At 39.6% G+C, this 21332-nt stretch overlaps 1 protein-coding gene across 3 annotated transcripts in view; it reads right to left on the reverse strand.

The window, feature by feature from the left end:
- LOC149029486 (structural maintenance of chromosomes protein 6B-like) overlaps positions 1 to 21332 on the reverse strand; it is a 95709-nt gene that overhangs the window by 22310 nt on the left and 52067 nt on the right. For all 3 annotated transcript variants that reach the window (XM_089141896.1, XM_089141894.1, XM_089141895.1), the window contains 7 exons: positions 19969 to 20173; positions 11666 to 11797; positions 11431 to 11545; positions 11263 to 11348; positions 11084 to 11179; positions 9757 to 9896; positions 9567 to 9669 (listed from right to left, as the gene is read on the reverse strand). In XM_089141896.1, coding sequence (XP_088998022.1) covers positions 9567 to 9669; positions 9757 to 9896; positions 11084 to 11179; positions 11263 to 11348; positions 11431 to 11545; positions 11666 to 11797; positions 19969 to 20173 — 877 coding nt within the window. The remainder of the gene's footprint in view (positions 1 to 9566; positions 9670 to 9756; positions 9897 to 11083; positions 11180 to 11262; positions 11349 to 11430; positions 11546 to 11665; positions 11798 to 19968; positions 20174 to 21332) is intronic.

A 21332-nucleotide genomic window follows, 5' to 3' on the forward strand; every position in this document is an offset into this window, starting at 1 on the left:
GTGGGCTGAATATATAAAGCCCATAAAATGAGGGTAATAATGATACACGGGTAAGCTGTTGAGTTCAAATTTTGACTTAGAATTCTATTTTGGGTTTATTTACCTTATTGAATCGTTTGAGTGATTAGGAGTTTTTCTATGAGCCAAATTAGGAACTTTTAAAGGTTTATTGATGCAGGGCAACCAGCCAGGAACATATTTGAGACAGCATTGAAAGCAACCTCAAAACATGAAAAAGGGAGGCCAAAATACTGTTCATGTGAACAAAGTCACAGCCCATTATTTGGCACATTTGGAATATTCATAGAGGATTTTGTGGGGCCCAAGATCAAATTTTATGAAGATTTTATTCTTGGCAGATTTACACAGGGGATGGACAAAGAGAGTAACAATATTGAGTTGGCCGATATATTTGAGATGGATGATGATGATAACCCAATAGTTGACTGGATCAGGGACAGTGGAGAGCCATTGCTAGATGAGGAGGGAGGTCGTCCCAATAGAAAGATTGCAGAGGAGATGGGGGCTGATGTGGAGGACTTCATGGCCCAGGAGGGGAGTGCACATGCAGCCCGTCAGTCCCTTCGTGCCACACCCTAGTGCATCCACCCAGAGTGAGGATTTGATTGTCTGGTCCGACACGGAGGATGATGTGACTCAGGCCTCCAGCGATGACGACGATGGTGATGATGATGACGATGACGTGATGGAGGGGATGAGGAGGGTGTTGGACCTCGTGATCAAGATTCAACTGATCCTAGGGATAGACCACCAGCACCACCAGTACATGAGAGTCAAGGAGGGGGAGGATGACCACCGAGATTCATAGGCGAGAGTAAGTTCAACCACGCAACACAGGATTCATACCATATTGGAGCTGCATCTCGAGGCCAAAATGTTTCCTCCACATATTCAAGGAGGGGAAGGGGAGACAACACGACTATAGCACAGAGGACACGCCATCATATGGGTCCTACCGTCCGGCTGATGCCGAGAGCTTGGTGGGATCTATGAGATCGATGAGCATTGATGATTCTAGAGACTCCACCTCCAGAGGATCCGAATGGCATAGGTGTGCAGAGTTCTCATATGCTACTGTTGTTGAAAGTATTGGTTCTACTGGGTCGACTTATGGAGCTTATGGTTATGGACCATATGGTGTCGCTCCTAGCTATCAGACTCAGGGTCAGCCACTAGTGGAGCCTTATGGTTATGGAGCTTATGTGTCCCTCCCACTGTCACCTATCAGAGTCAGCCACTAAAACCTTATTGTCAGTATGGACCTTATCCTTATGCTGACAACCAGGGTGCTCCTTCATTTGTTGAGCAGATCTTCCACTCTATTTCACAGCCACCACTAGCCTTTCCATATGCAGTTGAGCCAATTCCTTATTCGGAGATTCACAACTTCCCACCGTCAGGAAATCTTAGGCATGTGGATGAGGCCACGTAAAGAGCTGCAATTGCTGACCACGTCGACAACCATATGGGGCAAACATCATGGGACTTGTATTGTAATTTGTATGGGGTGCAGACAGAAGAGGGAGACATTGAATAGAGTAGACTTGTAATTAGTAACATTCTCACTTCTTCTCATATGTAGTATATACTTGGAAAGTTGGATGTTACATTTTCAATGGTTTTTTTGGTAAAATAGTAGTTCTATAGTGTTTATTATGCTTGAAATAGGTAGCATGCAAGAATCCAAATCATTTTGAGTCCATATAAGGCCCAAAATTAAAGTTCCAAAATCTTGAAAAAAAGTGTCCAGTTTCGGTTTTGACCGAAACATAGGAATTTCGGCCTTTTGCAAGGTCAAAATTCCAGTTTCAACCAAAATTTCTTCCTTCCCAGCAATACGTGAGAACCAGGGACGGGGAGGATGACCACCGAGATTCATAGGCAAGAGTCAGTTCACCCACGTGACAAAAGATTCAGACCATACTGGAGCCACATCTCAAGGCAAAAATATTTTCTCGAAATATTCGAGGAAAGGGAAGGGGAGATGGCATGGATATAGCACAGAGTACACGCTATCATATGGCTCTTACCGTCCGGCTGATGCGAAGAGCTTGGTGGGAGCTATGAGATCGATGAGAATAGATGATTCAAGAGATTCCACCTCCGAAGGATTCGGATGGCATAGGCCTAGAGAGTCCTCATAAGATACAGCTACGGAGAGTATTGGTTCTATTGGGTCGACTTATAGAGCTTATGGATATAGACCTTATGGTGTCCCTCCTGGATATCAGATTCAGGGTCAGCCACTAGTGGAGCCTTATGATCATTGAGCATATGGAGCTTATGGTGTCCTTCCACTGTCACCTATTGGAGTCAACCACTGGAACCTTATTGTCAATATGGAGCTTATGGTGTTGGTGTCCCTGCCCCAGTCGACAACCAAAGTGTTTCTTCATTTGTTGAGCAGATCTTCCACTATACCATAGCCACCACCAACCTTTCCATATGCAGTTGAACCAGTTTTTTATCCGGAGATTCACAACTTCCCAACATCAAGACATCTTAGGCATGTTGATGAAGCCACATATAGAGCTGCAACTATATGGGGTAAACATCATAGGACTTGTATTGTCATTTGTATGTGGTACAAAGGGAAAAGGGAGACATAGAATAGAGTAAACTTGTAATTGGCAATATTCTCGCTTCTTATGTATACTATATACTTGAATGTTACCTTTTCAATGTTTTTTTTTGGTAAACTAGTAGTTTTATAGTGTTTATTATGCTTGAAATAGGTAGTATGCAAGAATCCAGATCATTTTGAGTCCATACAAGGCTTGAAACTGAAGTTCGAAACTTCAGTAAAAAAACTCACAAGTTTCGACTGAAATTTCGGCCTTTTCTCGATTGAAAATCCTGTTTCGACCGAAATTTCTTTTATAACACCACCAAATGTACAATATCCTGTAGTAAAGCTATGGTTAACTATAGATTCTACCCAAACTACCTCAAAGAAGGCAACCAAATCCATAATCCGATTTGGACGATAAATAAGTCCTTTACCAAGAGCACTCTTAATATACCGAAGCATTCTTATTGCTACATCCCAATGGGCTTTCATGGCAAATTGCATAAATTGACATAGCACTCCTATAGAATAAGAGATGTAAGGCCATGTAATTGTGAGATAGATAAGTTTTCCAACAAGACTTCTGTAACGATGGACATCATCCAATCCAAATTTTAATTAAGGGTCCATGGGGATGTCAGTAGGTTTGGAGGCAAGCATTCCAGTCTCTGTCAAAAGATCCAAAACTTACTTTCTCTATTACAAGCTAATTCCCTTTTTATTATGGATTACCTCAATCCCAATAAAGTAGTGAAGATTTCCCAAGATTTCCCAAGTCTTTAGTCCATAAATGTTTCTGCAATTGTGCCTTAACTACATTAATGGCATCAACATCACTCCTTGAAAAAATTATATCATCAACATACATAGTCGTAATAATTATACTGCTGCCCTGCCGTCGAACAAAAATAAAATGGTCAGAATAACACAAAAGAAACACAAAAGACCCTACAATACTACTTTCTCAAAACCAAGCCCGCAGAGATTGTTTGAGACCGTAAATTGCTTTACATAGATTGCAAAAATGGGTACGATCCTCCCCCTAAGCAACATACCTTGAAGGTTGCTCCATATAAACCTCCTCATAGAGGTCACCATATAAGAACGCATTTTTTATATCCAGCTGAAGAAGTGGTCTGTTGTGATTTACACCCAAGGAAATTAGAACTCCAAAAGAGTTGAGCCTAGCACCAAGAAAGAAAGTTTCAAAATTGTCAACACCATAAGTTAAAGTATAGCCCTTGGCTACCAGGTGTGCCTTGAGCCTCTCAACTATACCATCAGAGTGATATATGATAGTGTACACCCACTGACAACATACCAAATCCTTCCTAGCGGGTAAATCTACAAGAGATCATGTATGACAATATTATAAAACATCGATTTCCATTTCTATAATGGGCTTCCAACCAAGGATTCTGAGGACCTTACTGCAATGGGTTGGAATAAGAGTGACAAAAGGGGAAATAGCAAGGTGAAAAAAAAGGAGGTAAATGAGGGACAGACATAACCGTTAGAAATAGGGTAAATGACATTGGAGCGTAGCGTACAAGTATGCGTACATTTCCGAAGGGCGATAGGTAAGTCATTCGAAGTGCGAAGAGGGTCTCCACTGGAAGAATCTACTAGTGAAGAGGGCGAAGATGAAACCATAGTGGGACCAGTATTATCATTCATTGAAAGAGAAACACCAGTATCACTATGAGAAATTATACCACCCATAATACGACCTGCCAACTTATTCTTTTGTTAACAAACCTGTACAGGGGCAAGTCTGTCGATGAAACTAAAGATGGAACGGGAGGAGCATCATCCAAGAAAATATTTTGTTTAGAGGGAAATGAAGTTGAATAGTATGGGATATCCTAAAAGAAGGTCACATCAGCACCACAAACTGTTAACGACTAATAGGATCATAACACCAAAAACCTTTCTGAGTGCGTGAGTACCCAATAAAGATGCACCTAGTAGATCGGGGAGAAAGCTTGTTAGTAGTAATGTGTACATTATTAACAAAGCAGGCACAAGCAAATACCTTAGGAGTCACTAAAAAAGATTGAAAAGGGGACTTGTTAGAAAGTAAAGCAGAGGCCATTCAATTGATCAAATAACATGCAATCAAAAAACCGTCACACCAATAATTCTTGGGCGCATTCATATAAAGCAAAAGAGCTTGTGCAACCTCCAAGAGATGACGATTCTTGAGTTCAACCACTCCTTTCTGTTGAAGAGTATTAGAACAACTAATTTGATGAATCAAGCCAAGGGAATCGCAGAAACTAGATATATCATTTTGCACAAATTCTAAAGCATTTTTAGATTGAAACACTTTAACAGGTAAAGAAAATTGAGTCTTTATTTCATGCATAAAACTTTTGAAAATAGATAAAAACTTAATGCAATCCTTTAAAAGGTACAACCACGTGAGACAAGAAAGTTGTCCACAAAAGTCACAAAATAACGAAAACCATGCCTATTACTAACTCTGCAGGGACTGCAAATATCAGAGTGAACAAAGGAGAGCAAGGACTCCCTGCAAGGGACAAAGCGAGGAGGATATGTGGCATGATGATGCTTTCCTAGCTCATATGCCTCATAGTTTAGCTTGGACAAAGAATTGAAAGATGGAAATAGAAGTTGCAACCTAGCTAAGGAAAGATGACCCAGTCGATAGCAAAGATGCCATTATCAAAGAGCAGCAATTGGAGCAGCATAATCTAGATAATAAAGTCCATTCCATTCAAGGTTTTAGTCAACTGACTAAAAGAACTAGGTTTGGATGTTCCATCAACAATAACAATAGAACGATTTGTAGTGGATTTAGAGAAAGAACTAAACAGGGATAACCTACCAGTCATATGAGCAGAAGCCCCTAAATTGATGATCCAAGGGGTGGATGTAGAAGTAAAGTTGGGTGATCTGCATAAGAAAGAATTGTGGGCAAAAGTAGCAATGGATGTGGAACCCGTTGTTCAATATTCTATAAGTGATGAAGTATTTGGCTCACACCATCTCATAGTCTTAGATAGTTCCTCAGAGGAAGACCCAAAACCATTATCATTAGATGTCATCATTTCTATACCACCATCAAAAATAGAATGGATGGCAAGTTATTTGGCCCACTCTAATTTCCCATGCTTAGCCCAAAAAGTATCTACTGCATGTCTAGTTTTGCCAAAATGACTACATAGGCAACTTGACTTGTTTGTCAGCTAACCACCACAACAACCAGATAATCAACTAGCTCCCCCCTGAACCACGATTCACAAAAGGGTTATTTTCAAACTATTTGTTGGAGTCAAGAATAGGCATCATTGAGATTGGAAGATATTCACTGCTAAGAGATGTCCTTTGACTGCTTTGGACACAAAAAATTAATTCCTCTTAAGCTTTAAGTTTCTCAATATCAGTAGTAAGAGGCTGGAAATCATTCAACTCCTCCATCATGCATTTAAAAGAATTATAATTGTTACTTGATAGAAATCAAGATTTAAACAACCAAAACAGTGTTTGAACTTGAGAAAGAAAAGAGAGAAGAGAGAACCACAAAATAAGCATGCGAACCTAGCTAAAGTAAAACTAGAAATGCAAGCTTCCTTTATTTATAGAATTCAAGTGTTTAGCATACAACTTGAGAGACAAGAAACTTGTCCTCTAAAAAAGAAATAAAGAGCACAACTTATGGACATAAATTTCTAGTATTCTAACTCCTAAAATCTGTCCAAAATAGAAAGTACAAAAAAGGAAAGTTCTGAAATTAGTAACTAGAAGAAAATATAAATTATGCTTTCTAGAAACTCCCAAAAGTTGCGTAGCAAGATTCCTACACTAGAAATAGAGAGTAGCAAATCTTAAAAAGGAAGCAAGCATCAAGGCATAATACTGTTCACGTTACTATTCACATTAACAGTAAAACAGCCCATTACTTCAACAATAATAGTATTTCTCATAAATACTATAGAAGTGTGTCATATTCTTGTCTTGGGAATATGTTTCTAGCAAATCTTCCTATATTCCCTTGGTAATTTTATGGAACATAAGATTTGCAGTGATGACAAGTTCCATGCTATTCCACAACCACATCTCAATGGTAGCATCATCCTGGGCCCAACTTATATAGGTTTATCAGTCTCAACTGGGAGTTAGATCAATAAATTTTAGCTTACCTTTTGCAAGAATATAGACACAAATAGCTTGAGACCATAATAAGTAGTTGGAACTACCTTTTAACTTAATGAATGTGATCTGCACATTCACATTATCTTCTAAAGGTCCCTAAGATTCAACAATACTCATGGTAGAATAACCAGTAATGGTTGACATAAAAAGGTAGATCTTTAGGGGAAACTCACTTGGTCTAAATGGCACTACCACCATAGTGGAGATCACAATCAAAACATGAACCACAGCCTAGAAGCACAAGGAACAGTTATATCACACGATATTATGCAGAATACCGAACAAATTGGTAGATAGGGTAGTATAACTGAAATCGATCCAAGCTCTCAAGTCTTCAGTAAAGGCAGTAGATATAGAGAGATCAGATTACATGAAAAACTGATCTAGAGCATCTTAGTTGCAGTAATAGGTGGTTATGCAGCCAGAAGAAACGGAACCTATCTCAAAAGACCTCGATTTGCAAAACACTAGTTTAATTACAAGAGCTCTGATACCATGTCAAAAATCAGACTTTAAGAATAAAACCCAGATGCTTGAATGAAGAAGGAAGCAAGGAAGAAGAAGAACCAGCAGCAGCAGAAAAACTTCCTGCAATTCTGAATGGATTTCCCAGAATCGCAGGCCTCTTTAATTATAGGCTGCTGTCACTAATTACAATCCACAAGGACAAGATATTCTGTCCTCTAAAATGGAAACAAATATTACAGAACATTATGACAGGATATTCTGTCCAAAATAGAAAGAAATATTGCTGAATATTCAGTCTAATATTTCATACACACAAAAATAGAAAGTAAGAGAAAAGGAAATTTCAGATTGCAGTTATCCAAATCTTGCTCAGATATTAACAACCCCGAACCTCAATTCTTCTTTATCTAATCTTCTAAACTTCTAAATTCCCCAACCCTAAATATGTTTCTTTTTCTTTCTGTTTTCATTTTCCTTAAACCCTAGACATTAAAAATTGTCTCCAGCCCAAACTAACCATTAGAATCCAGTAGAAAACCACTCATACCTATAGCCATGGTGGGAGATCTCGCGAGATATCTCGCTTTTTCAAAGAATCGAGACAAGATGGAGATTGAGAGCAGAGAATTGGGATATCTCGCTCAAGATCTCGCCATATCTCGCTGGAACTCTCAATTTTCGCCCATTTTTTGGCGGATTTCAGTTGGATTTTCACTTGCAACTACTCTTAGCACATCTACAAGATCAATGGAAGATCAATCATTCTTTGCTTGTCTTATGAACTTATGATTTAATGACTTATACAGAACTTCTAATGGTTGTATAATTTTATTATTCTATTCTTGAAAATTGAGATTGTGATACTCATGTGAATGGAATTTTGATCACATTTAGGTTATTTGATGCATTTTATACACTTCTTTTTCATTTATATGCCTTAAAGGTTCTATATTACATGTTGTATAACCTTGCATTCCCTAATCCTACAACATTTCAGTTTTACACTATGGGTATACTTAGAAATCATACTTAGGGTTATTTTCTGACAAATCCAATGCCACTAATGTGTTCAAAAGGCCTTAAATAGGCTACATATCAAGTTTCAACCCAAATGAGACCCTAAAACCCACCGAGATGGGCCACCGAGTTGATGCCAAAAAATTGTGTATCTCGACCGAGATCTTGGTTTTTCAAGGTGGCAAGATCTCGCATCTTCTACCATACCTATAGCTATCATCCCCTTCTTCCAATCAACAGTTCACATCAAAATACCATCCAAACTCCAAGGTTAAAAACCCCTTTCTTCAAGCTTAGATATACACCAATCTTAATCTTAAAAACCAGAATTTTAAGCTTAGATATACACCATCCAAACTCCCGAAAAACCAGAATTTTAAGCTTAGATATACACCAATCTTAATCTTAAACTTTTGGGCTTCCCATCGCATGCAAAATTCAAGGTCAGATATGTCCCAAAACTTCAAGCACAAAATTCCCTCAATCTTAATGACCTCAGGTCATAGCTAGCTTGACCTGATTCTAACCATTCCAAGATATATCTTTTTGAACTTTCATACTCCCTAAAACCTCCAAAACAAGAAATTCCATATATTCAAATTTAGCAATCCAAATTCCAAATCCAACCAAACTTGGAAGATATCCTTACATTGTTACCTACATTCCCTCCATCTTTAAGCCTATTTCAACACTTCTAGACTTTAGATCCCTAACTCTAAGATTTCACTCCATATCACCACATGTCAAACCTTAAATTAAAGAATACTACTTTTCTGTTATTGTATTGTTCCATATTCGAAACCCCATCCCATCCCAGCCCATTAACCCCAGCCCATCTCAATATAATAAAATTATCCAGGATCCTACTTGAAATCTTTGTATCTTACCATTATCCTAACTAAATCAAGAAACCCTTTCTTGCACCCATTTGAGTTGGTTGTGTCAATATAATGGAAAAACTGATTCCCAGTTGTTCATCTAATAACCTAGGGTTACATATAGTGGACTAGTCGAAAAAGAATCCAATGTAACCACTAACCACCTCTTAAATAATTAGAAAAACAAATATACATGACCACAATATGTGGTAGCCCGTTGACAATAGCATTAAATGAAAAGGAAGTTTCAGTACATAAGGCTCCTGCCATTGCAGGGTCTATGAAAAGGGCCATATTATATATGCTTAATATTTTGTGTTTTTTAAGCAAGAAAGAAAAAGGTAAAAATATCAAGAATGTCATAAGAGAATATTTAAATAGGTGAGAAAAGATTTTCATTTCAACCAACATCCAGACAGCATGGTACAGCTTACATTAAGTTTCTCACGAAAAGCTTCACAGTTTTGCTGCTTTTTTGAAATTTTACGCTTTTTTTGCTGATATATGAGTCGAAGATCGTCAATAGATTCAGAATCTCTGCAAAGCATGTAACACATATGAGGTTGACATTTCAAGACTCAAGAGGAACAACTACAGCTGGCTGAGAATCACTTTTGTATTTACCTGTCACTCTCATTATGTTGGAGCCACCTTTTTAATCTCCCATATTCAGTATTTAATTCATCCCGGGTGCTCCTAGAGCAGCATGCCAAAGATTTCACCTCATGCTCAGGACAGATAATAGAAGCCTTCTTGGATTTATCCTACAATCAAGCCGGGTTGTAAACATCAACCACACCGATGCAGTAACCACATGATACTCTTCTGAAAAAAATTAAAACATTAAATAAACCCTACATATATTCATTTCCTTCATTTATTACTGCACCTCATGAGAAGTACGATTCAATTTTCTATCAGTTCAGTTTTCTAAAAATATAGACGAGAATCCTCATGGTAAAATCTAAAATAGTTGTTTAATCTAATAAGTTGTTCAAGCATAGGAATCACTTACAATGCATCCTAATCCAAAGTGGTTATTTAGGCAAGCCTAATGTCCTTTTTTTTTTTTGGGTAGAAGGCGAGCCTAATGTCTAACTTCTTCACTCTTCATAACCTTCATTCACATGTACTTCAATTGTTATTCAGAGCTGAAACCATATCTATCATAGAAGGAAGCAAAAGCCAAAGGAGATGACAAAAAATATCTTGAAATGCAATAAAAGAGAAGAATACGGGAAAGAATTGGGAGACAATTGACTGTGTGCAACTCCAATGAATATAAATAGCAATTATGTTGTGAAGGCAAGGGTTTCAACGGTTCGGTCTGGGGCAGTTTTCCTTTGGGCTTAACGATTTCATACTGAAAGCACCAAATCCAAACACTGACCATTAGCGAAATTGAGGTTTTAGTCAGGTTTCAGTTTGGTGCGACTGGTTCAGGTTGACTAACAGTTTGCAATCGGATTTGAGACCATTACAAACCCATTATCAAACCTTTATAGTCTGTTCCAAATTAAAAATTATATGGGTTTTGGGTCTTGCCCCTTGCGAAGGTCCAAACAAATCACTCTTTGTAACTTCTTCGACCTCTTTAAATAGTAAAATAAACTCAGAATTCTATTGAAAAAGAAAACCACATGAGATATCAATGTAGACACATAAAAAGATATCGTTTCAAAATAGTTCCATAATATCCAGCCTCCTTAACCAATTCCAAAGCTCCATTTAAAAAAAAAAAAAAAACTAGTATAAGTAAAGCAAATACTTTCACACTTCACGATTTGGAAATAAATGATAACAGTCCTATTATGTCCTTTGTCCCTAACTGGGGGTTTCTAGCCACCTCAATTGCACCTCTGCGAAGCCCCAAACCGTGGAGTATACATTCTACTTTCACCAGTGCTCCCCAGATTTAGAACCTAGAGACATAAGAGTTAGTGAAGCATACCTCCCGGTCAAGTTGAAGCTTCTCATATTCTTCCTCTGCAACTTTAATACTATGAAGAACGTTCTCACGCATGACCATTTCATAATGAGCCTTGTCCTGAAAAAGAATCAGCTTTAAGAATATCACCTACTTCCATCCAGAACATTCAAGTAATTAAAGGAATGGAACAGAAAATAGACCTTTTCAGCTGCAGATAGTTTTTCTTTGAGCCGCACCAACTCACACTCTGCTTCATCAAAGGCATCACTGTCTGCTTTTGCTGACTCTATCATTTATTGAAAAACAAAAAAATAAGAGGACATAGATATAACAAAACTAAAAGAGAACCATGAAGCTCATTTCAATACCACACAAATTCTCAAATGATGATTTTAGATTGTTGACTGTTGATTCCACTTCTGTCCTTCTCATTTGTAAATCTGTAACCAACCTTTGTTGTTCTTGAATTGCATCTTGGGCTTTCTGGGCAACAATACAGAGAAAAATAAATAACAAACTCACCCAAAAATGGAAGAACAACACAGCCTAGAAGAGAATGTGCTATTCATGCAAGAAATTAATATTTCTGATATCAAAACAAACCACATAATCTTTGTTGAGCTCATCAACATTAGCTCTGGAGGCTGAACTAGCTTCAGCAGCATATGAACTCTTTCCATCATGAAGAGCATATTGTTTGGATTTATGGTCCCTCTCTGCTTCCAGGCGCCGTCTCTAAAGACAAAAAATCAAAAGGCATTATATTAACAAATAATTTCAGTGGTACGAAAATTAGAAAAAAGTAATGCTACATGTAAGTCCTTGCTTCCAATGCTCCAATCTACACAAATAATTTCACCAGTAGGAAATACCTAGTTCATCATGATCAACAAGCACAATCATAGGCTCTGCTTGTGACTCTTCACAGAAGTCCAGTACAAGCAAAATAAATAATGAGGGAACTGCAATTCACTTCCTACAACTTCATTTTTCAGTTCAGGATTCTCATTTCAGTTTCAGATTAAAATATGATGAAGCTACTAATTCAAGTTGAGGTAATTACTTTGACAGCAATCGGGTACGTACTACCAAACATCGACCTCACAAAGCATCACCATCACACAGTTTGCCATGGATCTGAACCAAGGTGTTGAAATGGGCATAAGTCACAAAGTGACTCCTTGACAACAATGTTCTCTTGATTTTAAAAAAGAAAAGAATCAAGTTTCAATGCATAAAAGTGTGGAACTACTTTATGCAGTATGTGTTTTCTTTTTTTCTTGTATATACAAAATACAAAAGCTACAAGAATATGCAATGAAGCTTAGATTGATACTTAACTACAATCACTACCAATCGAGTATTCGAAAATATCCCCAACCATGTGTGGATTACATTCCCAGCTCAATAAATAAGAACCATATGAAACAATCAACATATTCTAGTGTATCTCTGTGTTCCTTTTTCTTTTTTAATCTAATAATGGGTGAAAAATCAATAACAGCCCCAAAAAGGGACGAAGCTCCGAAGCTACCGCACATCTAAACCCCTGGTTAAAACAATGTGAGTGTTTCTTGGGGTGACCGAAATCAGTTTCTAGCAACAAAAATACAATTTGGAGCTTACACTGTTAGAGATGTACCTTAGCATCAAATCAATGGAAGACAGAGCTATAGCCTAAATTAGGTTATAGTTCAGGTTCATAGGGTATGAAACTTCATCAACAAGTGATGCTTTCTTTTTAACAAGTATAAATTTAAAAGAAAAGTAGTGAACATCGAGCGAGAAAACTGCACTAGTCTATTATATTAGCCAGGCTCTTCTTATGTCCCATATACAGCAGATTCTGTGAGCAGCGACGGGATGCAATGGAAAGAATAGAAGTTGAAAAGCAGGAGAAAAGCCAATTAAGCTGGCAGCCACATTCTCTTTGCACCCCCTTTTGACAACCACTATGTGCATATCCTAATGTAAAGGCTCCTGGACAGCCCTGTTTTGGAGTCTCCTTCGCACAAGTTCCGAAACTTCCTATTTCAAAAGCCCTTTCTCCTATTCAATCTTGGTCCCCTTTCTCACATAAAAGCGATAAAAAATTATGTTACTGAACATCCTTTATTGATGTTTTTTTTTTCACCTACTCGATTGACAAGCATAGCTTTTCACTGCTTTATCCCTTTATCCACATAAAAATACTAGTCCAACCCTGGAGTCAACTCTATCCTCACATTGTATAATAAGGACATTCCATAAACTTTTCCTCCTTCATCGTTGCAAACTAAAGCACTAACGCGCCAACTATATGTGTTAGTGCTTCCATTATTTTTAGTCAACGGGAGAGCACTGAAATGAGAAAGGCTTGTAGACCCTGCTAGGACCCTAGGATGAGGCCATGTGGAGGAGAGAGAAAGAATTAAGGTTAGTTGAGGGCTAATAAATAGAGGGACAATTGAGTGGAGAGGGATCGAATGTTTTATGAGAGAGTTCTTGGGCAGCCGTAGGCTGAGGGACACCTTTGGGTGTGGGGTGTGACTAGCACCATTAAAACCAGAGTATATCTTGTTAACTTCTTGCATTTTAGTATTGATTTTCTAAGATATTAGCAGGGTCTTATCAACTGGCATCAGAGTAGTTCGATCCCAGGGAGGTGAGATGGCATTGTCGTTGTTTTTCGGTGATGAAAGTGCAAGGAAATGGTTGATAGAGGTATTGTTCTTCTGTTGGGAAAATCACATCAGGTATGAGCAACAACTGAGGGTGGCTCTCCAACATTTGGATGGAGAAGCCTTAGAGTGGGTTTACCAAAAGAAATGGCCAGTGTTCGATTGGACACACTTTGAAGCGTCTCTGCAACAAGATTTTGGTGAAGGGAAGACGCCGGATTCGAGCTCAGTTGCGAACACCCATCATATAGAAGTTGATAAGATGCCGCAGCGAGGTAGCGGAGGACCGGCCGGAAATAAGTTCCGGATGTCATTGGGTCTTCTGATGGCGGCAACCGAGAATTGCGCCGACAACCCTAGTGCCAAGAATCTGAACAATTTCTCTATGAAAGGGATCAAGGACCGTCTTAACCGGTTACCCTCTACTTGTGTTGATGACATGGCGATTGCAACAGTCAAGAAGGGAAAGCCCAATCTGAGGAAGAAGGTCATGCCTGCTGTTATTGTTAGGCAGCGAAAGCCCTAGTGCCGAAAGGATGGAGTCTACATGTATTTTAAAGATTCTGCTGGACAAGGGGCTTCTCAAGACTCTACTCTTGGGCAACAGAAGAAGCGTCGACCATTCAGAGAGGTGATGAGCTAGGTGGTTCAAGCTCCGACAAAACCCCCATGGATGTGGGCGAAAGCAACCTTGGAAGTGGCAAATTCGTTGCAGATCAGAAATGGCGTAAGCCTTGGGCGACCTGAGTGCGATTTCAGGGAGAGAGAGAGCGGATCACCAACGGCAGCAGCATTTGGAGAGACGCCAAGGGTTTCAATCGTAAGTCTCTTTTGGGAAGAGACGGTCCAAGGGGAGAATTTGGTTGAACCGATGGATCAGAAACGGTGGGTCAAGTCTATTAGATTCATGGGCCTTTTGGGCTATTTATTTATGGGTAATAAACCCATGGAGTGGGCCTTGAGAACGGAACTTGGTCTGGAGTGCTTAGGCCTAACCCATTTAAAAGACCCACCTCGGGCCCAACCTCTGTCCTTAAACCCCAAGCCCATCCTATCTCATCAGCCAAATCTCTGGTCCATTTTTCTTAGCCCATCATTTTAAGTGGTTAGGCTTCACCGATTTCAAAGCACCACTATGGACATGGTCCATTCTATTAATCGTAAACCCAACCCATTTAGTTTATCCCATGCCCAGCCAATGTTTTCCAACCAATGGGTTTACATACACCCATTTAAACCATTGGGCCTGGCCCATTTGGTTTACCCTAAACCCAAACCTCCTCAACATTAACTTGTGCCCAAACATTTCGGGTGGTCCAAAGCCAAACCAGGAGACCAATTCAAACCAAATACTCACCAACCCAGCAGTTTGACAGAACCAACACAGTAAACCGTCATCTTCAACCTCTCACCTTCGAGACAAACAGGGAGGCGTTGCTGCAACAATTGCGCTAGGGATTGTTAGTTGTCTCACCAATTTTTTTAGGGGCTCTAGCGCAAAGGAACAAGATCTTTGGGGTTCCTCTCCCAACACCGTCAATATTTGCAGGGGTGCGATTTGCTCCAACAACACTTGGACTGAAATTTCTACCGGAGAAAACCATTGCTCGGCATCGTTCCCTTGGGCTTTCGCTGAAATTTTTTCTCGATGTGCTTGGTGACTTGCGCTCCATCACTGTTTGTTCCATGAATTCATCGACTGAAATTGCTTACCTCTACGCTTGCTTTCAAGCAGCTATACATTCTGAAGCATCGTTTCTGGGTCTTCGCTGCAACCACATCTTCGTAATGGCAGCATTGCACCTCCTAGACTCCCATCTAGTCTCCTCTGGTCTTTGGTATAGTGCTTGAGAGGGACCGAAGTGTTGCATCTCTGCATTTTCCTTGGCAGTGGCAGTGGAGAAGGCTTCGCATCGAACGCTGCACACCAATGGTCATTTGCATCCTTGGAATGGTTCTGTTTCTCAGTCTTGGAGAATGTTACTGAGATGGCTGGCACACATGTGAAGACTCAACCAAAAAGTTTCCATCACCTTGAGGACAAGGTGATTTTCGAGGGCCGATAGTGTTAGGACCCTAGGATGAGGCCATGTTGAGGAGAGAGAGAGAGAGAGAGAATTAGGATTAGTTGAGGGGTAATAAATAGAGGGACAATTGAGTGGAGAGGGATCAAATGTTTTATAAGAGAGTTCTTGGGCAGCCGTAGACTAAGGGACACCTTTGGGTGTGGGGGTGGCTGGCACCATTAAAACCAAAGTCTATCTTGTTAACTTCTTGCGTTTTAAAAAGGCTTGTAGACCCAGGGACAAAATGAGCAAATGGCGCCTACTAAAAAAAAGGAAGGGGGAGAACTGCCTGTGGACAAGACTAACATTCTAAACTAGAACTCCAAATGGGGCTGCTAAAGCCCCCCCTCGGGGGAAGAAGGGGGGGGGGGGGGGGGGAAGGGACCAATCAAACTAATCAAGCTAATATGGGGCACAGATGACTATAACTACATGGGTTCGGGGGTGTCCCCCCTGAAACCGTCAAGCCCTAATCAAAAGATAGCACAAGGACACTAAAGCCAGGAAACGAAGGACGGTCAGAAGACGGGATGCAATGGAGGCCAAAGGCGATTTTGATTGCTGATTAGATAGACAAAATCGGGGCTCTACCGAGTCATTGAGAAGTACATCGCATAGTCGTGAAAGTATCCATCTATAGTGAGTGTTAGACCTCTCATCCAAACAGCTAGCCATCCTATCCCAATGGCAAGGATTCACAATACCCACAAGTCTTTACTATTTGAGGGAATCAAGCTTACTCTATGGAAAGGGATAATCGTCGCAAAGGGATGAGGGGATTAGATTGCCCACCCATACCAATTTGCAAGGGTCCTACCTAGAGATTTGTCTTTGTATCCACCCAGATGATGAATCACCTACCCAGATCAGAAAAGCCATATTATGGCGCAATAAGCCTTATATGGAGAGGCAAAGGCATACGTTATTGATCCATCCAAAGAGGGGAAACAAAGAGGTCTATGGAGTGACATAGAATCATATATTGAATGATACAGTAGTGAAGTCACAGATTGATAGATGGCCCACAAAGAGAGAATTTTAGAAAGAACATAGGGAGAGACTACCATATTATAGATTGATAGATCATATGATTTGCAAGAGAATGAAGAGCCAAAAAGTGAGTGCGTTAGTCTATTACGCATATAATGAGCTGCTACATCCCTCCACTTGAAGTGACATAAAGAGGATCACATCTCTAAGCCCAAGCCAACCTACTATTCAAGCCCAAACCCACTGATAAGGGAATAAGGGGGCATGGTTGCCATGATAGCGAAAGGTTGGCATCATAGCAAGTTGAAAAGATTCCCACTAGATCGAATCCTACTCAAGCAATAGAAAGCCTGATCTATAGAATTTCCACTATTACTAATAGACAGCCCTCGGGGCTAGAGAGCAATGGAATCCACCAGTAGAAGGAAGCAAAGAAGGCCAAACAATTTTTTTTTTTTTTTTTTTTTTTGGGGGGGGGGGGGGGGGGGTTGTAACCCGGAAATACAAGAAACTGGATCATTAGAACTCAATCACTTGTTAATGGGGAGGAGAGGCTTGTTAAGAAGCAAAAGTCGGGTCTGTGCTCAAAATCTCTACTGGGATTAGCCACCATTGATTGGGAATGCAATGGAATGGAAACATAATATGGAGTCTCTTAATCACTAGATTCGCCACCTACCTAATCTAACCGGATAACAAGTTCTCAATAGTTGATAAGCAGTCTATAAGCTTGTAATTATTCTCTACCAAGGGTAGGGAAAGCAATAAGCAATGAACAAATAATCGAAATGGAAGGGTAAGGAACCGCACTATAATGCTATGATTGGTAGTTGGCCAATGGTGAATAGCAACTAGCCATTGCTAATAGCACAAAAGGATTCATAAAATTGTCAATAGCCTGGGGAGCTAGCATAATATCCGATCTAGGCCAACTTCCAGGGTAAGCAGTCAAGTCGAATACTACCTATAAGAATTGAAGGGAAGAGATGGACAAGGGTAGGAATGGAATCCAGTTCTTATGGTCAATGCAAGGGATAAATTTGATGTGCAAATATATCAAATGGCCAACACGAATCAGTATCTTATGGCCAATGTGTTCTTTATACTCTAATTAGATTAAATGCAGAATGTCACCCCAAAACATTCCCTAAAAACTGTCGAAACTTGCACGAAAAAGTCCTCTGTATCCTCAAAATTTCTCAGGTTTCCACCTAAGTTTCCCATTTTCACCTGGTCAAAACTTGAGTTTCCCTCGAATTTTTTACTATGGTTGAAACAGCAGTCTTCTTCTTCAATCTAAGTATAGCCCCCCCCCCCCTCCCCATTCCACTCATCCTTTCCTCTTCCCTTAGCTCACGGCACCCTCCCCCACCCTTTTCCCTTATCCGCAAGACCTTCCCCACCCTTCTAACCCTAGTTCAGGAAATTCCAGCAGCCCTCCCACTATCACCCTCCCCAACCCCTCTCCTAATCTGCAACACCCCTAGGACCCCTTCACCTTCAACCCTAGTCCCTTCCTTACCTTTCCCCTTCTCTATCCTCCTTTTCCCTTGCTTTAGCTTGCGGCAGCCAATAAACACAAGTGCAGAATTTCAGGAAAGAAAAGAAAAGAAAGAAGGAAAAAGAAAAGAATAGGTGGAAGAAAGAAAAAAAGATCAACAAGGAAGAAAGATTCAAGAACCATCCCTACACCCCACCAAGTCCAACCGCAAGTGTCACATCCACCCAGGGGGTACCCTATTTGGATTACCCGGTGGAGTGATCCACAGCCCAAAAGATCAAGTTTAGGAAAGATCATATCCACTTAACTTCCAGCCCAAAGGGAGGGGTAGGATCTTTGTGTGGCAAGGGAGATAAGGCCTTGGAGACTTGCTGTGAAATCCAGCCCAAACCTAACCAGGACACCCTATTTGTTTTGAGATAAAGAAAGACTTGTTTGATGTTAGACCTTAATGTTAGACCTTGATTTCGGTGTTATTATCTTTGAAAGCCTTAGGAGGTCATGTCCGACCTTTCCTTAGGGTAAATCCAACGTCCCGAAGTGAAGGAAGAAGTCCTTGTGCAAAACCCCACTCCTCCACAACCCCATCCCATCTTGGTTTTGTTAAAACCCATCCAACACCATACCTAAGTTATTGTGTTTTAATATTCAAACCAAGCTTCCCAAGAACCAGTTCTTTGATTGTTGGTTCTCTGGAGTGACAAAAACTTAGGGTTTTATCTCAAATCTCAAAACCTAGTGTTATCTTCTTTGATTGTTATAATATTTATAATATTCAAACCAAGCTTCCCAGGAATCATTAGGGTTTTATCTCAAATCTCAAAACTCTGAGTTTTGGAAATGCTAGGCCTAGTAACCCTCATCAAACACTAGAAGACCATTGGTCTTTGGCAATGTTTTTCTTTGGGTGAACAAAATGCTGGTCATCTTTGGCAATGTTTTACCGTATTGATAAAAGCTCTTGCCTGAAAAATTGAATGTTGCACCTACCATAGAAAATTCAGTTTTTGCCTTGAACAAGGGGGCTTGACTTTCTTTTCCTTTTAAAATTTGATTTCTTAAATATTTTTATTGGATTCAAATGGGAGGTATTTGTTTATTTACGAATTATATCTTAAGAATCATTTACTGTAGGCAGAACTAAGTGCTTATGTGGACAACTGACACTTCTACCAGGTTTGGACAAGTTTCCATGGGGTCAGTCAAACACTGATAGGTTCAAAACCATCTAATATGTTCGAAACTTGTGAAACCAAGTCAAAACCATGCATTTTTTTAAGATAGATCCTCGGCTCATCTCAGGTGTTCTCAGGAACATCTATCATGAACAATTAAACCAGAGCAACACAAAAGGATAGGGTTTGAAGCAGTAAATGAATTACTTTACCCATCCATGTCAACAAACGATTTATCCAATCACACATGCTTGTTTTGCTCAACCAACATATTCATAACCTCGTGGCATCTGATAGATGCAGAGTTTAAGCCTCCCCCTACCTAACCACACTGCTACCTCTAATTGTGAAAAGAGCCAACAGAACAGACAGAACCTCAAATTCAACTTATCCTTTCATCAGTATGTGTATATTAGACAAATAATCACCAATAAAGCAGTAAAAATATTCCCATTATGTCCGATTCCCACCCCAAACCGCATAAGAATGGCATGAGAACATAAATTGGTCTTACCTTAATGCTTCTCAATTCCTCATCAAGATCACGACGCTCATCCTCTGCCACTCTTTTCATTGCCTTAAGTCGTTGAACTTCTTCTGGACACTTTGATGCTTCTTTTTCTAAATCCTTTATTTGATTGTCAAATGACCCACGAAGTCTGTCATTTCTACTATTCCTGAGAGGAGGCAAAGTAGTCTGAACTGCACCTCGGCGGAACCTGAGATGTAATTTACAAATATTAGTATCAGGTTAAAACTGAAATTTCATAATCTAGGGAGATTTGATGGTTTAAGAAAATCCAACAAGAAAAAGTCTAGCTACAAAGTGTAAAACATGCAACAACTTTATTGCCTAGGCGTCAATATGGTATAAAAAACGATATCACCTAAGCAATAAAGCAGTCGTTTTCTTGCATGTCCATAAAAGCATTGCATCGCTTAGGGGCCAAATACTACCTTGTGTATCATTGTTTAGGTATACGATGTTGCAAACTGGAACACAGCCGTGGTATGGGCGTTTTCTAATTTCATGAGTACCGAAAGTAAATTCTACCAGATAAGAGAGCATGGCACATCCAAGGTTCGAAATCTCAGTTTGGAGGCCGGTTTCAACCAGCTCTGAACTGATTCAACCATCTCAGTCAAAACCTGGGAGTTTTCCTAGGTGGTTTTGATGGTTGGTTTCGGGGGTTTTTACACGGTTTTTTAATTTGATTTCTTGTATATTACCTATTTAAAGCATAAAGAACACAATGGCACAAGTATGTTGCATAAAAAAGCAATGAAAAAGTTATCGTTTATATACTACCACTTGAGAAACATGCATGTCTGCTTCAAAAAATACAAAGACTTGTAAATTGTACTTTAAATATTTCATGCAAATACAATAATCCACAATGTAAATAATTAAATAACTATATCTGTATTCAACCTTGGTACTCATGTTTTAGAGCTATGAAGCGCCATTACAATGTAAACCCATGGAACGAAGGCCCAACCCTATGATTATTCCTTGGAAGAGACGGCCCCATTTGGTGCTAGATCTGTATCAGCTATGTAATTCAGTACGTAAAAATACAAGCTATTCTTAACGGTAACTACACATGCATCTCAATGTGAGATATAAAAATACATCCCCATAGCACCCGTGCTAAATACTCTATTCTTTGGATCTTTAGCAGGTTTATTGATAGAAATCAATCATTTATTTGTGGATGCATTGACATTCTCTTCTTCTACATTTGGGTTATTGGCATGTCTAGAGGGTGAAGAGGATCAAAGATGGAATATATTATCTATGAATAATTCCTCTCCCTCCTTTGTTCTCAAAAGAAAAAAAAAATGGAGGGGGATAAAGGAGGAAAGAGAAAGATAAAA

This window comes from Hakea prostrata, chromosome 1 (genome assembly GCF_041222555.1).
Source record: "Hakea prostrata isolate BN-2017 chromosome 1, UWA_Hpros_2, whole genome shotgun sequence".
In the NCBI taxonomy this organism is placed as follows: Eukaryota; Viridiplantae; Streptophyta; class Magnoliopsida; order Proteales; family Proteaceae; genus Hakea; species Hakea prostrata.